We start from the raw sequence: 15,822 nt of genomic DNA, 5'->3' as shown, positions 1-15,822 counted from the left end.
TGAAATTATGTAGACACTCAAATTTACAATAGGAAAAATGTTTCTAATAGGGGCCAAACCCACTTCGGACAATGAAAGAAAATACAAACTTACTATATATCATCTAATTTGTTTTTTATTGAATAGTGATCTACATCTGTTCACAAAGCGCATTGAAGTAGTTTCATATTAAAATACTGAATTTGTATTAAAGCAAGTAAGCTACGAATTACAAAGGTTTGCGGATAAAATCTAGCAAGTGAATTAAGTTAAATTAAATATCCAGCCTTTATGAGATTGTTTCTACTTGCAATGTAGCAAGACTTCATACACAATATTTCAAGGTTCAGTTGATCAAGTACTTTTCAATTATTCACGACAAAACAATAACAAAACAACCCAAAACAATAACAACATTTAAAACAAAGTTGTCACTTACTGACGACAAAACTTACATTCAGTGAGAATTACTGTCAATACTTTCGCCTCTGCCTAAGTCCGACTATTGATCATATGAAAGGTAATATTTTGCATTAGTCATTGTTTAGAAACAGTTTATTGGATAATGAGATCACGGACATTCGAATACTAAGTTAAGGTTCGATGGTTCGTCAAAAATATCCAGTCATTCATGAAAATGACTGCCTGAGGTACTTATCACGTAAGTTGAACGAGGTCATTATTTCCACCAGTTTTAAAACTCACGTCATAAAAGTTCGGATTCTGGCTTGGGAATGAAAAATTCATAAGATAAAAATTCCGCTTCATTTACGCCCGCGCTCCGCGTATCTCTTTAAGAGAGCATGATATTAAGTGGTAGCGGTAGATTCACTTTACTCCCTCGCGCTGTAATTGACTCTGACAGTAAAACACAACACCATGTTGACATTCCGTCAATAAAAAAACTAGAATCCCATTTTCATCAATAGTCACAACCTGCCGCAACAGCTCAAACCAATTCTGAGAAGCCATCTTGGGTTTCAGCACAGAGACCCCTGATGTCTAAATCATAATGGCAGTTCTCGCGAGACCTCAGCAGCAAACTGGGCATTGGGGAGTCGACGCACGGACGAAACAGTATGACTGGGGAGCGGAATATTAGATTTGCGGGATACCGTTTTTGTTTTCTTCTGGCGGAAATGGCCGTCACTAGCTCTCAAGGGGGTTGGATGTGTGATAAAAGGATTCTACCGGCGTTATCTTGCTTGTTGCGCCTATCTATCATTGCATGTTGATACCATCTCGTCACGGACCTGCCACTGACTGATCCACTAATGCAAGTGTAGACGATCATGTTTCAATGTTTCAGTACAATTAAGGCATCATACACTGAGTCATCAGTATCGTAACGCCCGGCCGCGTGCTCTCGCTAACGTAAAGGTGATGCGGCGTTTGGCTTAATGTTGCCTGGAGTACATTTAAGCAATGTTAGTTTCAGATATTTCTGAATAAGCTATCAGCGATCAATATGTATTTAGGCGGAGTATGACAACGGTGTGGTTTTATATGCTGCTTGCTACATTTCCACGTCTTCAAGGAATTTGGTCATTTCAAAAATTCCAACGATTTAATATGGTTGTCATTTAGTAAAGGTATACACAAGGAACTTAACTAAGCATCCCCTGTATTTCTGCAGTGATAAAACTTAAAACTAATTGTGGTGACCACGATGGAAAAGCAGAGTTTTTCTGATCCGTATGATCCCTTGATTCATAAAAACATGAATGGAATCCATGTTGATGTTACTATGATAACTGCTCATTTTAAAAAAAAATACAATAAACGCTAATCTTCATACAAAATCGTGTCTGTACAAGCATGTCCAATAATGGTTAATGCTGAATTCACTGGTGAATGTGAACATTTAAAACGTCATTTTGGCGTGTCTTACATGAGTCAAGGTCAATACCTGGTATAACCTCCACGAGACTGTATGACAGCCAGGTCTCTCCTCATCCACCCCGTCAGCCTTCTGGTCCTGTGAAGAGGCAGGCTACGCCATTCTCCTTGAAAGCGACTTCCAGTTGGGATAGGTTATGTGCAGGAGGACCCCTTTTTCGCACAAGAGGACTATGATATCTTCCAAAGGGCTAAGATCAGGACTCATTCAATCGTGAGACGTGTCCGGGGGTGCTTCACTAAGTACTTTGTGTGTACTTCCCGGTGATGATTCTGTAGGTTCCGCGCTGGCTTCAGTATCTGGTAGATTCTATGGAATTTCATTCCCATTGGAAAATCTAGCTCACTCATCTAAATGCTTGCCCAGTTTTGCCGATTATGTGATCTACAGTGGAAGCTATCTAAACCGGCACTCACAGGGACTGAAGAACCAATCCGGTTTAGACAACGTGCTGGATTGTAGAGCTGATGATAAATGTACAAGCCACGGATGGGAAAGAGATTGTAAGCCAATGTTGATAACTTGCCGGATTGGACAGATGACGGTTTTGACAGCTTCCATTGTACATCCAATGTATCTGTGACTTTGGTAAACTCTTAGAATACATCGTGCACTCAAAGTGAGGTGACAGTCTGACCATTGTGCCAACAACAAAATTTATACACACATATGTTGCCTCATGCTGTTTCATGGATGAAGTTCTTGTTTCATATGAAACTGTGTCAAGAGACGTCATACTTGATAATCATGCTTTCATGTTCCATTTAAGCAAATCATTCTCTTTTACCAATTATCGTCCACTTTTACTTTTAATGGATGCAACTTTTTATGTTTCCTATTTAAAGCACTGTTTCGAGTCAAGTAAAATTCATATGCGCTGTGCTAGTGTCTGGATATGATACTGAAAACTGTTGGTGACAGAGCTGGTGTACCAGACACTCTAACGCATTAGTTCGAACTCGCCATCACACAGTGTGCATGGTTCAACCTCATAGGGCCCGTAAGAAGGTGACGGCATTTAGTAACTAGATCTTAGTAATGTCCAGTGACAAACAACGTTTCGAATGGACTCAGTCAGCTGACAGAGGAATCGATACTCCTTGCAGGAATGATAAATTTCCGGTGTAACCGTCCCCAAATTAGTCAACTATTACGACTGTCAGCAGCTGTGACAACCAAGGGTGGTTGTACGTTTGATCTGGTCTAGTAAAGTCATATCTGGCGTTCGCGCCATTTGAAACCAGAATTGGTTCGTGAGCATACGCTTGTCATCGGAAATCTAGTGCTAGAAGTAAGCTGGGCCCCGTGTCACATATCGTTAGTTGGCGCGCTCAAAGAGAAACTGGAACCAGCGTCGTACCGGAAGTAGCGCCTCGGAGAATTACAGACCTTGTTAAGGATGTTCGGAGTGATGAAGTTCGGAGGCCTTTTCACCCTTGAAGAGCCCTTTTCACCATTGAAGATCCGGCTTTAAAATTGGGTTTTCATCACCCCATACTTGTAAAAGGTGGCTATCGAAATCGGGTGGTCAGAGTTGCTGACACATGTCATCGTGTCCCAACTGTGTACATGAATGCTCATGATGTTGATTAGACTGCCTGGTCCAGATTCAATTATTTATAGACTGTTAAACAACAACCAACCAACTGTACACCTTTAGCACGTTAGCCCCAGGTTGGTGCTAACAAATATTGGAACGTAATCACACCAAATCTAAGATTCTAGCCAGTGTCATTCTTTCCGCCATACTAGCTCTCGTTGCGACTTTTACGGTGTTATAGACGACTGGGCGACCCGCTCCTTTCGAAAGATACAGGTCGGCAGTTTGCATAACAGTCTATAAATATTGACGCTAATCTTCATAAGGGGCCATGTCGATCGTGACACGAAGGCGGAATAATGTCAGACAACGTCCCCTGTGTATGTAAGCTCCCGTTACCCTGCAATTACCCCGCTGTCTACGTTCATAGCGTTTCGCACCGACCGCTATCACCAGTCTCATCAGCTTTTATTCCATCCTTTCATTCTACAAGATTAGCCCGACTTACATCTGGACTGGCGGCTTTGGAAAGCAATCACCCAGCCTGCCAATTTCAGTGTTCGTGCATGACTACGGCTCATATGCCTAGGACTTCCAAGGGACCTTGGAAACTCATGGAGGAGATAGTTGGTGATGTGGTTGTAATGAAGCCGAGAGTTCGGCGTGATCAGCTACACTATCCCAGTTACTTTTCACTGGGTCAGGACGTCCAGGGTGTGATAGAAGAAAGTTCAGGTCATCACATTGACTTCACGGTGTTCGATATAAGTCATCTGTTTGATTCAGTTATAGACAGAGACTCCCTTAGCAATATTCCAGCAATATAGCGACGGTCTGTAAATAATCGAGTCTGGGCCGGACAGTCCAGTGATCAACAGAATGAGCACCGATCTGCGCAATTGGGAACCGATGACATGTGTCAACCAAGTCGGCCAGTCTGACCATCTGATCCCATTAATCGCCACTTGCGACAAGCATAGTTGCCTTTTATGGCAAGCATGGGTTGCTGAAGACCCATTCTACCCCGGGACCAAACGGTGCATTGCCCTCTAGAGTTGAAACGGACATGGAAACCTTTCTAGAATAGTTGTCTCTGGATAGGTTGGGGGTGAAGCTTCGTGGACGGGCTTGAGAAAACGTCTTTCCATAGTTAGTCTATCTCACACTCCCTCAACTGCAATATTTTCTGTAATGCGAAATATCTTAATGCAGCAAATCGAAAATTATCCTCAGGTTCTGTATCTCCCATTACTTTGAGGCTCATTTATAATCTAAAAGGGATTATGTGTTTCTATTAAAATGATAAAAATTCAGAGAATACGCGTTAGTCTATCAAACTACAAGATTGTATGTAACACGTGCCAACCGCTACCACACACTCGCATACACACTCATCCATACAACCAACTCTCACCTTATTCACCCATCCCCGCACCCAACCAACCTCACCCCCAACACAAGCGTATCACACGCACCAGCATACCCACTCGTCCGTACAGCCAACTGCCGCCACTCACTCATAGATTCGTCACGTATTCACCCACGCAACCAACTCTCGCACGTACGCACGTACGCACACACACACACACACATTCTCTCACTCATTCAGTCACACTCACACATTCACCGAGTCACAAACTCAGTCACTGCTCTTTGTTTCAGATGTACGGCATCACGTCCTTCCTGTTTGTCGCTCTATCTATCGCTGGCTTTTGTCTGGAGACGTTGCCGTCCCTGAGGCCGATGACCAACGTGACGACCAAATGTGACGGCGTTGATAGCATATCCAGCGTCATCACCTCACACGAGGCTCTCAACATCATCGACGTGATATGCACCGTCTTCTTCACACTGGAGCTGATATTAAGATTTACGGTAGCCCCGAATAAACTAAAGTTCGTACGTTCGCCAATGAACATAATTGACCTTCTGGCCCTGATCCCTCTGTACGTTCAGATTATATTTGAAAAATCGGACCAGAAAGCCTGTTACCTCAACGAAAGACTTGTGATTGAGATTATGTTCATCCTAAGGATCATCCGTATGTTCCGTATCTTCCACCTTGTGAAGCATTACCAGGCGCTGAAGGTGCTGGTGTACGCCCTGAAGGCGAGTCTCCAGGAGCTGATGATGCTCTTCATCTTCCTCATGATCGGGATGCTTGTGTTCGCCACCATGATCTACTACACGGAGAGGAAAGACGCCACCAACCCCAGCGACACCTTCAACACAATTCCCGTGGGCTTCTGGTGGGCCATCATCACCATGACAACGGTAGGATACGGCGATATCTATCCACGGACCCCAATCGGATACATTGTGGGGACAGCCTGCTCTGTTTGTGGTGTTCTGCTTTTGGCCTTGACCTTCCCAGTAATTTCTAATAACTTCAGTCTGTTTTATACTCACGTCAGGTCCCGATCGCAAGCACTGAGGAGGGTGGACGGAGAATCTAAAGACCCAGAACCCCTTAAACAGATGCCTGCAACTGATCGCCCCCCTTCGGTAGCGTCAACAGTGGTAGAACCATATATGAACGGTAACGCCCGAGACAAAGGCAGTGATAAGACAAGTCCGATCCTTGTCTCCAGAATGTCCCGAAACGGGTCCATCAGCGACGTGATAATGAAGAATGTAGAATCCTCTTATAGCCTACGTCACAATGGTTCCATGAAAACACGCTCGGACGACGGAGGATCGTGTCAAGGGGAGACGCACGTATGACGTACTGATGTGTCAGCTGTGACGCACTGGTTAGAATTCCTGTGATATGGAGTTATTAGAATAACCTTTACCTTTTCACGCCTGTATAACCAACGCTGAGAACTGTCCACATTCTGACAGCAGAGTGACAATGTACACCGTTTGCCAACTTACGAGATTTTAACTTTTCTTCTGTGATCTATGTGTGAATTTAACGCTTTCTGCGGGGCGGAGGGCAACTAGACGACTGTTCCTTACGGTCTCAGTACGGGATATTTCCGTATCTTCCACCAATAGTACTTCACGGGTTAGCATCAACAGCCTTCCTCCATCACCCATGAATATTATTTTTAACCAAACAAATGTTTGGTTCGAGTGAACCAATGATGTTGAAAGCTCACAACAATGAGTGCTAAGATAACATTTCCCATCATTCGTAACTGTTCGTGTCATCCCGGCAAGCCGAATGGCTTCTTCTTGTAGGTCAGGGAATCAGCCGAGTAGTTACTAATGCATTTCCCGTGCAACGTGCGTCAGATTTCGATTGGGTAATATAATGAATGATGTAAAACTGAAAGAAATGAGCATAACTTCATTCATGACCTTTCCTTAAGTCTACCATTACCTTATACTGAACACTGTTTGGAGCAGAGGTTGCGCGCACGTTGGACGAGGGATATTGCCTACGTAAGCTGAACGCTGATTGGCCAGACACTCGCTGGCTTCACTTTCACTTAAACGGGTGACTTGATTGGTTAGTTAAAAATCTGAACCATAAAACGATTTGACACCTTCCATGATGCTGGTGGGAAGTAGTTGAAACAAACCTGTGTTGACGATGGGTGTGTTTATGTTCTCAGATAACTCGTTCCTTCACTACTCATTCCTCAGGTTAGACCAATCTAATGCAATAGCAACATTTGTCATGAAAGGCGCTTTCCCTAATGCAGCTCCCATGCAATAACATTTTAGTAGATACGCCTAGTCAGCGCCAGTTTAGCAATAACACTTGAGTTAACATTTTCAAAAAAAAAATCATTGAAGCTAAGCCCAAAGCATCATAAACCGCATTAGATATTTTCCAGTTCTTTAGTGTAAAATCGCTTTAGTGTAAAATCTCTAAACTCCTATAAATCTTAGAAGGTTTACATACTTAGATACATAAATAAATCTGTGAGAACATAAATTTGGGGATATCAATACAATTCCTGATATTCAAAAGTGAATAGATTCGCCGTATATCTGCCTCAAATTTAGGTGATTTGATATATTTAATAGTTTGGAATACGACAAAATGTATCATTGATCTGACAATGTACACAATACGGCGTTTAACAACGGCTAGTGGTAAGTGTGGTGCCACATCTTGAAGGTCGTTGTCGTTCTGGCAAGTTCACCGTTTGTTCTCCCACCGCCTAGAACTTTCATTTCCATGGGAAACAATCAAACGTTTTCATAAATTTTTTTTTCACAAAAGTCCAGTTGTGCTGAAAAAGTGCTAATACCATTTCTCAATAATAAAAATCCTAGTCATCTTGATCTTCCTTCAGCAATGTTCACTAATTATTCAAATCAGGGAAAATATCGACGTAACGAATCCGTTTGAACTTTGGTTCTCCAGAGCTTACTCCTGTCATATCTTCCTACGTCACGCAGGAAGATATAACAGGATTAATATCTGTCGGAAGGGACTGTGGTATCATGGTTTACATGCCATAAACTTTTAAACACATAGTCAGAGAGAAAACGTCTTTTTAATAGTGTATTTTTATTTCATTTAGCCTGGACGCTTTCTGGTTGTAATTTGTGATGAGGAATATATAAAAGTACAGAATTCGCCCAGTAGCAATGTTCCATCTAAAGCCAAATAGACTAAGGGAGGTAACTCTGAACTGTAACGCTTGAAATCCTCACAGCCGAAGGCTGCTATGACTACTATCCCTAATACTGTGCGTTTGTTTCTGTCATTGGCAGTTTGTTCTTAAATAATGTGAACGAACCTACATTAGCTCATATATTTATATGAAAGTATTCTTTTCAAATTTTCAAAAATGATTCATTTATGCAACATAATAAGTGTTCAGCTGTTTAAAAGTAACGAAAGGAAAACTGCCGAAAGCTGTTTCTCTTGTCTTACCTGATGGACCATGTCAGTTTGTATGGACCCAGACTCGACAGGTGAAAAAAACACTTGGGTATCAAACCCTTTACACCTTTATCTAGTTCCCGGAGTCTGCTGCGCTAATGCTTCGACACATAAGCGTTAGCGCAGCAGACCCCGGGAACCAGGCTGCTACACATTTATCCTGATTGTCTCCCCTTGTTTCAACCAGCCACTGGTGTCCAAGGGACATTGTGATATTACGAACCAATACTCATGTTATCATACTCAAATGGCTATAATGATATTCATCATACTGACGTCTTTAGAGATTGAATGCGCCCAGTATACAACTACATGGAGTTGTGTAGGGGTGTGGTTGTATGGGATAGGGCAGACGGGAGGGCGTGTTGCTGCTTGAGGTGAAAGCTTATGAGGAAACGTATCGCACAAAACATCCCACGAAACTGACATGAACTTCAGTTTGGATATTATTACTTGTATCACCATTGCTATGAAACGCTGTACTCTCCCAAAAATCACACCAATTTCGTTACCACTTTGTAGCATTCGCTGTTTGATTATGGTTCTCCTGGTCCATGTTGCAGTTCTATGTCCCGGCCTGACACCCTTCATTTTGTATCCCAGTTTATATCCACCAACTATATATTCCATTTTAACACATATCCAGCTTGAATCACCGCACTATATATGCTGCTTCGATCTCGCACTGTATATCCAGCTTGGATCTCACCGCACTATGTATGCCAGTTTATACCTAAAACTATATATCCAGCTTGAATGTCACACTATATGTGGCTTGAATGTCATGCTTTTTATCCAGCTTGTATATTGCACTGTATATAAGGCTTTAATCTCTCACTATATATACCCCTTGGATCTCGCAATATATATCCAGCTTGGATCTCGCACTATATATCCAGCTTGGATCTCGCACTATATATCCAGCTTGGATCTCGCACTATTTATCCAGCTTGGATCTCGCACTTTATGTCGAGCTTGGATCTCACACTATATATCCAGCATGAATCTCGCACGATATATCCAGCTTAGATCTTGCACTATATAACCTAGTTTAAGCTCACTTTCTCTATGTATTAGGTACATAACCCTGCACGCTAGCACGCTTTATTCCTACACTCAAAATATCTCGGGCGACCAGAGCATTTTACGTGACGGGGAGTTTTCTTAACACAAATAATTGTTTGCAGGCACATTCACTCTGCGGATCAAACCTAGTGTATCAAGTGACGAATATGGTTTTACTTCAATAGCCCTCACAGCCAGATCTTAAATTCCGAACAATAACAGTATTTTCGAAGGTCTGAGAACTCTTCTATGTGGTGGTCACATGAGGTGAGGTGAGCCAACCCTGATTGATCACCCAATTAAAGTACACATTCGTCAGTTCTTTAACCAATCAGATGTCAGCTTTTTAGAACGATTAGGCTTCGTTACGTTACCACATCGATCGGGAATTTTGTGAAATAATTAACCCGGAAGAAATATTCCTTTCTATTTTGCTCGACAGCTGTAGACTGTCGAACGCTGAAAGATAGACCACATACAGAACCGGTTTCTCTATTTCTGAAGTTCAGAAATGACATGTTCTGCTCCTAATTCTGTACTTACTGATAAAACAGATCCCTCATGCTGACTGGCTGAGGATAGGTTCGCCTGACGATACTTAGTATGGAGGTGTCTTCAACCAAACAGCTATCGTATCTTAATGAAATATCTAATTGCACTGATACTGGTCTTGAGGCAAGTTGATTGCAAGATTGGCACACAGGAAAGTCTTCGATATTTGTTCGTACACAACGTAATCTTTTCCCGAAAAGTGGTGGAGGAAATCCTTATCAGTCTCGATGACTTTCCTTTGTTCGTGTGTTAATAGATAGTGCTAGAGTTTACATAATTCACATTGTTGTTCTTGACTATTCAAGTGTACTTGACTATCACTCCATTGATAGGACTATTATAAGATGTAATTATAACTAACACAAAATATTTTTAAAAATGACTTAATATGCATCGAGTTTTCAAGGTCAGCAAAACAGGAACCACCTGAACATATACTACGGTTTCCAGTATAAGGGACAGATTGCAATGTTCAGCATCAACATCAACAGCCGAGTTGTTATGGAGTAGCCGTTAGTTGAAGATTAAAGAACAACTTTTGTTCTAGTTTGTCCAGTCTAGGTTACGTTAGGCTCAGTATTATTCGTTACACTTGATACAACATCGTTGAATATTGACAAAAACGCTACAAAGAAGTGTTTTCTTTTCCTTTGGTTTGATTTGTTGTTTTTTAATTTTTTATTTTTTATTTTTTTATTTTTTTATTTTTTTTATTTTTTTATTTTTCCCGTTGTTGTTGTTGTTGTTTGGGGTTTGGGGAGGGTAGGGGGTGATTGTTTTGTTTTATTTCATTTTTTTCAGAGATTCATTTCAAGGATTACTCAGGACCTACAGCAAAGGTGACGTAACTATTTCCCTCTGGTGCATTTACAGTATAAATGTGCTGATATTTCATAACTTGTATGTATTAAATTATTACCAAACCATACAAACAACATTCAGTTTGATGGTCAGTGATTCAACATCTCTTTATTCATAGATGGATGGTAGTGAGGGATACCGTTTTGGTACCAATATTATGTCGTGCCATCTTTAACCCAATCACATCACAACAGTGTTTCTTAGCCTCCACTCTCGCTTGTTCTTTCTTTGCACCAAGGCCAATATGTGGAGTTCATTGTTGTGTCACCCGTGAAGGTCCTGGTTAGAATACTGGCCATACGTAACGCATGCCTGTCGTAAGAAGCGACTAACGGGATCGGACTCGTTGACGTGTATGACACATGTCATCGGTTGTTCATGCTGTTGATCACTGGATTGTCTGGTCCAAACTCAATTATTTACAGACCGCTGCCATACCACTGAAATATGTCTGGGAGTGGCGTAAAACTAAATTCACTGACTCATTGTCATGTCGATCATTGTCATTACCTGTCATTGTATACCTGTCATCTATAGTTTGGAATGAAAGAAGCGGCTGCTCCACGAAAAGCATAACTGGCGATGTTTATGCCATTCTATATATTTTCTTGCATTGTCGATCACGGAAGTTCCTCTTGCCTTATATATATCTCCACCTTGTGCGTTCTTTGACGTATATTATCAATTTGCCAAAAGTCCTTCACCTTTCACCTTTGAGGGCGATTATATCCTCCTGTCAAGGATCTTTATCCTTGATCGTACTTCATGGTATTGTTTTGGTTATGGTTCTATATTTTTCTAATTGAACTTTTGAATTTATATAAGGATGAAAGTGATTCGGCTTCAAGAGTGTTTTCCAGGGCCCACCTGCTCAAAGCAATCTTAGCGCTACGACTGTCTTAAGCCTATGTTGGAGAATGGGATTTACAATCGTTGTAGCACTAAGATCGCTTTGTGCAAGTGGGCCCAGGTAATGATGTTCAGTGTTAAGTGTCGATGGCTATGGCGTTTACATATTGAACGAAGTACAGAAAACTCGCATCGAGTTAGGCAAACACGAGTTCTTCACTTTCAAAGAAGGTTGTATATCCAAGTCCTTTTAGTTTGCCTGTCCAAAAACGCACCTTATCATATGACGAAGGAGTTGCATTTTGCCGTCCGTTGGTCTGTTGCACAGTGAATGATCTAGTGATATATAGCTGTTTGCTAAGTATTGGCATATGCCAGGACAAAATAAGTTAGGGATAGTGGTAATTTTATGACTGATATTTTAATCAGTATGTCAATGAATAAATACATCATTTTTCATAATTTCAAAATATGAAAATATCCCTAACTATTTTTGTCCGGTATATATTACTGTCCTCAACTGTAATAAAAACAGGCATCGTGTATTTCACATTCCGTCGTCTTTGGAACGCTGCTACTCAAATAAGTTTGAAACCCGACATTTTTTCCTGACTTGTCAATCTATCATGGCTTGTTGGAGTTGCAATTCTCTGACTTCCAGTATGTAGGCATGACGTGTATTTTCTCTCTAGCTATTTAAACATTATATATGTCAAAGTACCTACTGTTCCTGTAACCAATATTATAATTGTATGAATATACTGGTGTTTAAATTGAATTAACTTTGCTATGGTGGACTTGCGGTTGTTTCAATGACGGTGGTCTTTAACTGCGTCACCTATTTCTATATATACTGAACAGCAAAAGAAGCGCAAGTTTCGAAAATACAAAATCTCATAAAAAGAATCGTTCATGTTTATGTCTTCTAATTAAAAACTTGACTAAAAACAGTGTCGTTACTTTTGCTGTTCAGTTTATATTGTCAGCTGTGACCATAGCGGTCACAGTCACTTGGCTGTGACATTTTATTGATGGAAAAATAAAATATTAGCTGAATCATAGTTTATGCCCCTTAAGACCTTTGAAGATTCGGGTTAGAACGGATCTTTAGTAACCCATGTTTGTCGTAATAGGCAACTAACAAGATCGGTGGTGAGGTTCGCTGACTTTGCTGACACAACTCACTGTATTCCAAATGCGTAAATCGATGCTCATGTTGTTGATCACTGGATTGTCATGTACAGACTCAATTATTTACAGACCGCCGCCATATAGCTGGGATATTGCTGAGTGCGGCGTAAAACTAAACTCACTCTTACTGTATGATACTGAGTAACGTTACCTGAACTTCCGATGGCATCACCACCTTTTAATCCAGTTATACACCGCTATGTCGAATGTGAAAGGATAGAACGTGCGTACTTACCCTAGGTTCGACACAGCGGCTGACAAAGGAATACACAGAGACAAAGGATTTAGTTTCTAGGCAACCTTACCTTCGTCACAAAAGCGTTTAACTGTTTTAACCGAATGATGCCTGTAGCTTTTCTGTGTTAATGGTATAAAGTATACTGCCCATCAAAAGTTTAGATTCACTTGAAGCGCTGCAGAATCTTGTTCAGAACAGCTGAAAAAAGTAAGTAGCTATATTTACGCTAGTGAGTCCAAACTTTTGATATATAGTGTAGTTAAAAGGTAACCTACAGAGTCCTTTCGCTTTTTCCAGAATACCACCGCTTGTCAGTATTTATCACGAATAGTCCCCAGCAAACTGTTCATGTGTCATTCTTGAATTCGTTCAACATGGTAACAAGTTGTTTTCCTTCACAATTGCCAGTGTACGCATTGCAAGGTCGTGGTCGTGAGGATGTAAGATGTTGGTGCAGTTGCAACATGAACGTCAAAAACTTTACGCCTCACCAACGTTTCTGTAAGTGTGTCTGCCGAGCTACGTTCTCACGTAAATGGCGAAACCTAGCGCAGGCGCAACAGACCCATCGAACCAGACTGTTGCCGAGCGTCATGGTTACGGCGGATCTATGACACTACGGCGCTTTCACTATTTACGCTTGTTTGTGATTTGATCATATGATTTCTCTGGAGTTTTCCACTCTATAACAGCATTGACATGTTATTGGTTGAAGATGAGGCCGGTGACATCGATTATTTACATATCGCTCCCGCCAGACGGTTCGAATTCGCATAGCTGGATCTATGGTGCAGTGAAATCAAACCCTATAATCCAATTCTTGGGGTGCAAATGTCCGCTTCTCTGTCTCATTAAAAGAAAAGACAAAAATCGAGCACTCTTCTGGAAGCGCCTCACCGGGGAATCTTGAGTTCTTAAGACATAGTATACTTGAATATATTGTAGAAAAGTGTTTGTCTCTTGTTTTGAAACAAATTACCTGAAACCGACGACCATTAAATGTAGTTTAAAAGTTCATTTTTACATCGGAAATGCCATCTTGACATAGATGGTTAACACATCTTGATAACTTTTTCATCTCCATGATGATCCCTTTTACTTCCTAATATAAAGTTTAAAACTTGAGACAAATATTATAAGACACGGTGGAATAAATACTCGGGGTAGCCACGACTTGTTCGATCTTTATCGACCATCTTTCCGGAGATTCGCGAAAGCACCGCTGTTGTGAGAGTTGTCAAGGTTACCGAGGTCTGGCATGAATGGGTTACCGTCTGGCGGGGTGTCTATTTGCTCCTCTACAATGCTATGCAATGAAAACGCTATAAAACATGAATCCACATTTTGTTTTTTGTTCAAAGATCTTTGTAGATGGCGTCAATCATTAAATTATCTGGTCCAGTCTGGTTACAAACAGATCATCGTCGTAAAGCTGGAATATTACTGTGTGGGAAAGAAACAAACGAAAACTTAGTTATGTTTCATCACTAGGGAGGCAGTATTACATGTATCACTGTTTATTTGAGCAGAAACTATCGGGTACATTCTACTTGAAGTGTTATAACACTGCGTTTGGATTCCATGATTATACACATATTCACAGCCTTCTCAAATTTTACATGTATCGTGTGTGGCTAAACTGCAACCTATACCTTGCCAAGGTCGCCAGTAATACAACTTTCTGACTCGCCATACGCATGAAAATACAAAGAGCACATTTTAGCTCCGCCGCACACATTCATTCCTGTGATGCTCAACTCAACAAAGTGGCGCAAAAACGCTTACGTTTCTAGAACCAACACGCATTTTAGATGTAAGTATGTAAATCAGTGGTACATCTGTTCTAGCTTCCACAAGTCCCTTTAATGATCGTTCTAATTTCCTGTGCACTAAAACATAATTGTCAGGCTCCCCAACTGGATGTGCCCCACCTGCACGTTATGCATTGCCAGACTCATCTTTAAATGGCTTTCTAACGCAGATATTTTCTGACTGGGTATGAAAAATTAAGACTTTATTTCATGACCATCTGGTGTTGGCGAAAAAAGTGGCCATAAAAATATCGGAATTTAGTGGATTTAAATATATCAGGAGATCAGGGGCCCTACCCACAAAACGTTCGTGGCATTACATCATTCGTAAGCTAATGATAAACTATAGAGTTACGGTAAGTCGTAACGAAGCTAATGATAAACTATAGAGTTACGATAAGTCGTTACGAAGCTAATGATAAACTATAGAGTTACGATAAGTAGTAACGAAGCTATAGAATTACGATAAGTCGTAACGAAGCTAATGATAAACTATAGAGTTACGATAAGTCGTAACGTTACGAAGGCTTTGTGGACCTGGGTCTAGATTTTCGATGTTCTCTTATCGCTAAGTTAGTCGTAAGTGTCATGCATTAACATTAACTTACGTCTATCTTAGCGCTAAGAGAGCTTCGGAAATCTAGGCCCAGCTTATCTTGTTCCTTAAGCATGGCACCACAAGGCTGATTGAATAATACTGCCTTCTGTAACAGCTAACTTCACTGGTCAGTAGCAAGCGTCTGATGTCTGTGTGATTCCCTTATTAGTCCTGGGCGAGGATTTGAGGTTACGTCAGTGACGTATTCAAGCCGTGTGCATGAGCAGTTGCACGAGCTGAGGAAAAGGTTTAACTCACGACTAATGACCTGTTGGATGGCAAAGAAATCTTTGAGTGAGTTTTCCGCCACACTCAGCAATATTCCAGCTATATGGCAGCAGTCGAGTCTGGATCAGACAATCCAGTGATCAACAGCATGATTCGATCTG

At 41.1% G+C, this 15,822-nt stretch overlaps 1 protein-coding gene across 1 annotated transcript in view; it reads left to right on the top strand.

Annotated features, from left to right (window-relative positions):
• The window catches only part of LOC137290240 (potassium voltage-gated channel protein Shaw-like), a 54,446-nt gene extending 46,800 nt beyond the window's left edge, over nucleotides 1–7,646 (top strand). The window contains exon 3 of the mRNA XM_067820997.1: nucleotides 5,082–7,646. Within this exon, the coding sequence (XP_067677098.1) occupies nucleotides 5,082–6,143 (1,062 nt within the window). The 3' untranslated portion in view covers nucleotides 6,144–7,646. The remainder of the gene's footprint in view (nucleotides 1–5,081) is intronic.
• The last annotated feature ends 8,176 nt before the right edge of the window (nucleotides 7,647–15,822 follow it).

The sequence above is a fragment of the Haliotis asinina genome, chromosome 7, assembly GCF_037392515.1.
Source record: "Haliotis asinina isolate JCU_RB_2024 chromosome 7, JCU_Hal_asi_v2, whole genome shotgun sequence".
NCBI classification, from domain to species: domain Eukaryota; kingdom Metazoa; phylum Mollusca; class Gastropoda; order Lepetellida; family Haliotidae; genus Haliotis; species Haliotis asinina.
Note: the sequence above shows the minus strand (reverse complement) of the source record. Positions and strands in the feature narration are given on the sequence as shown.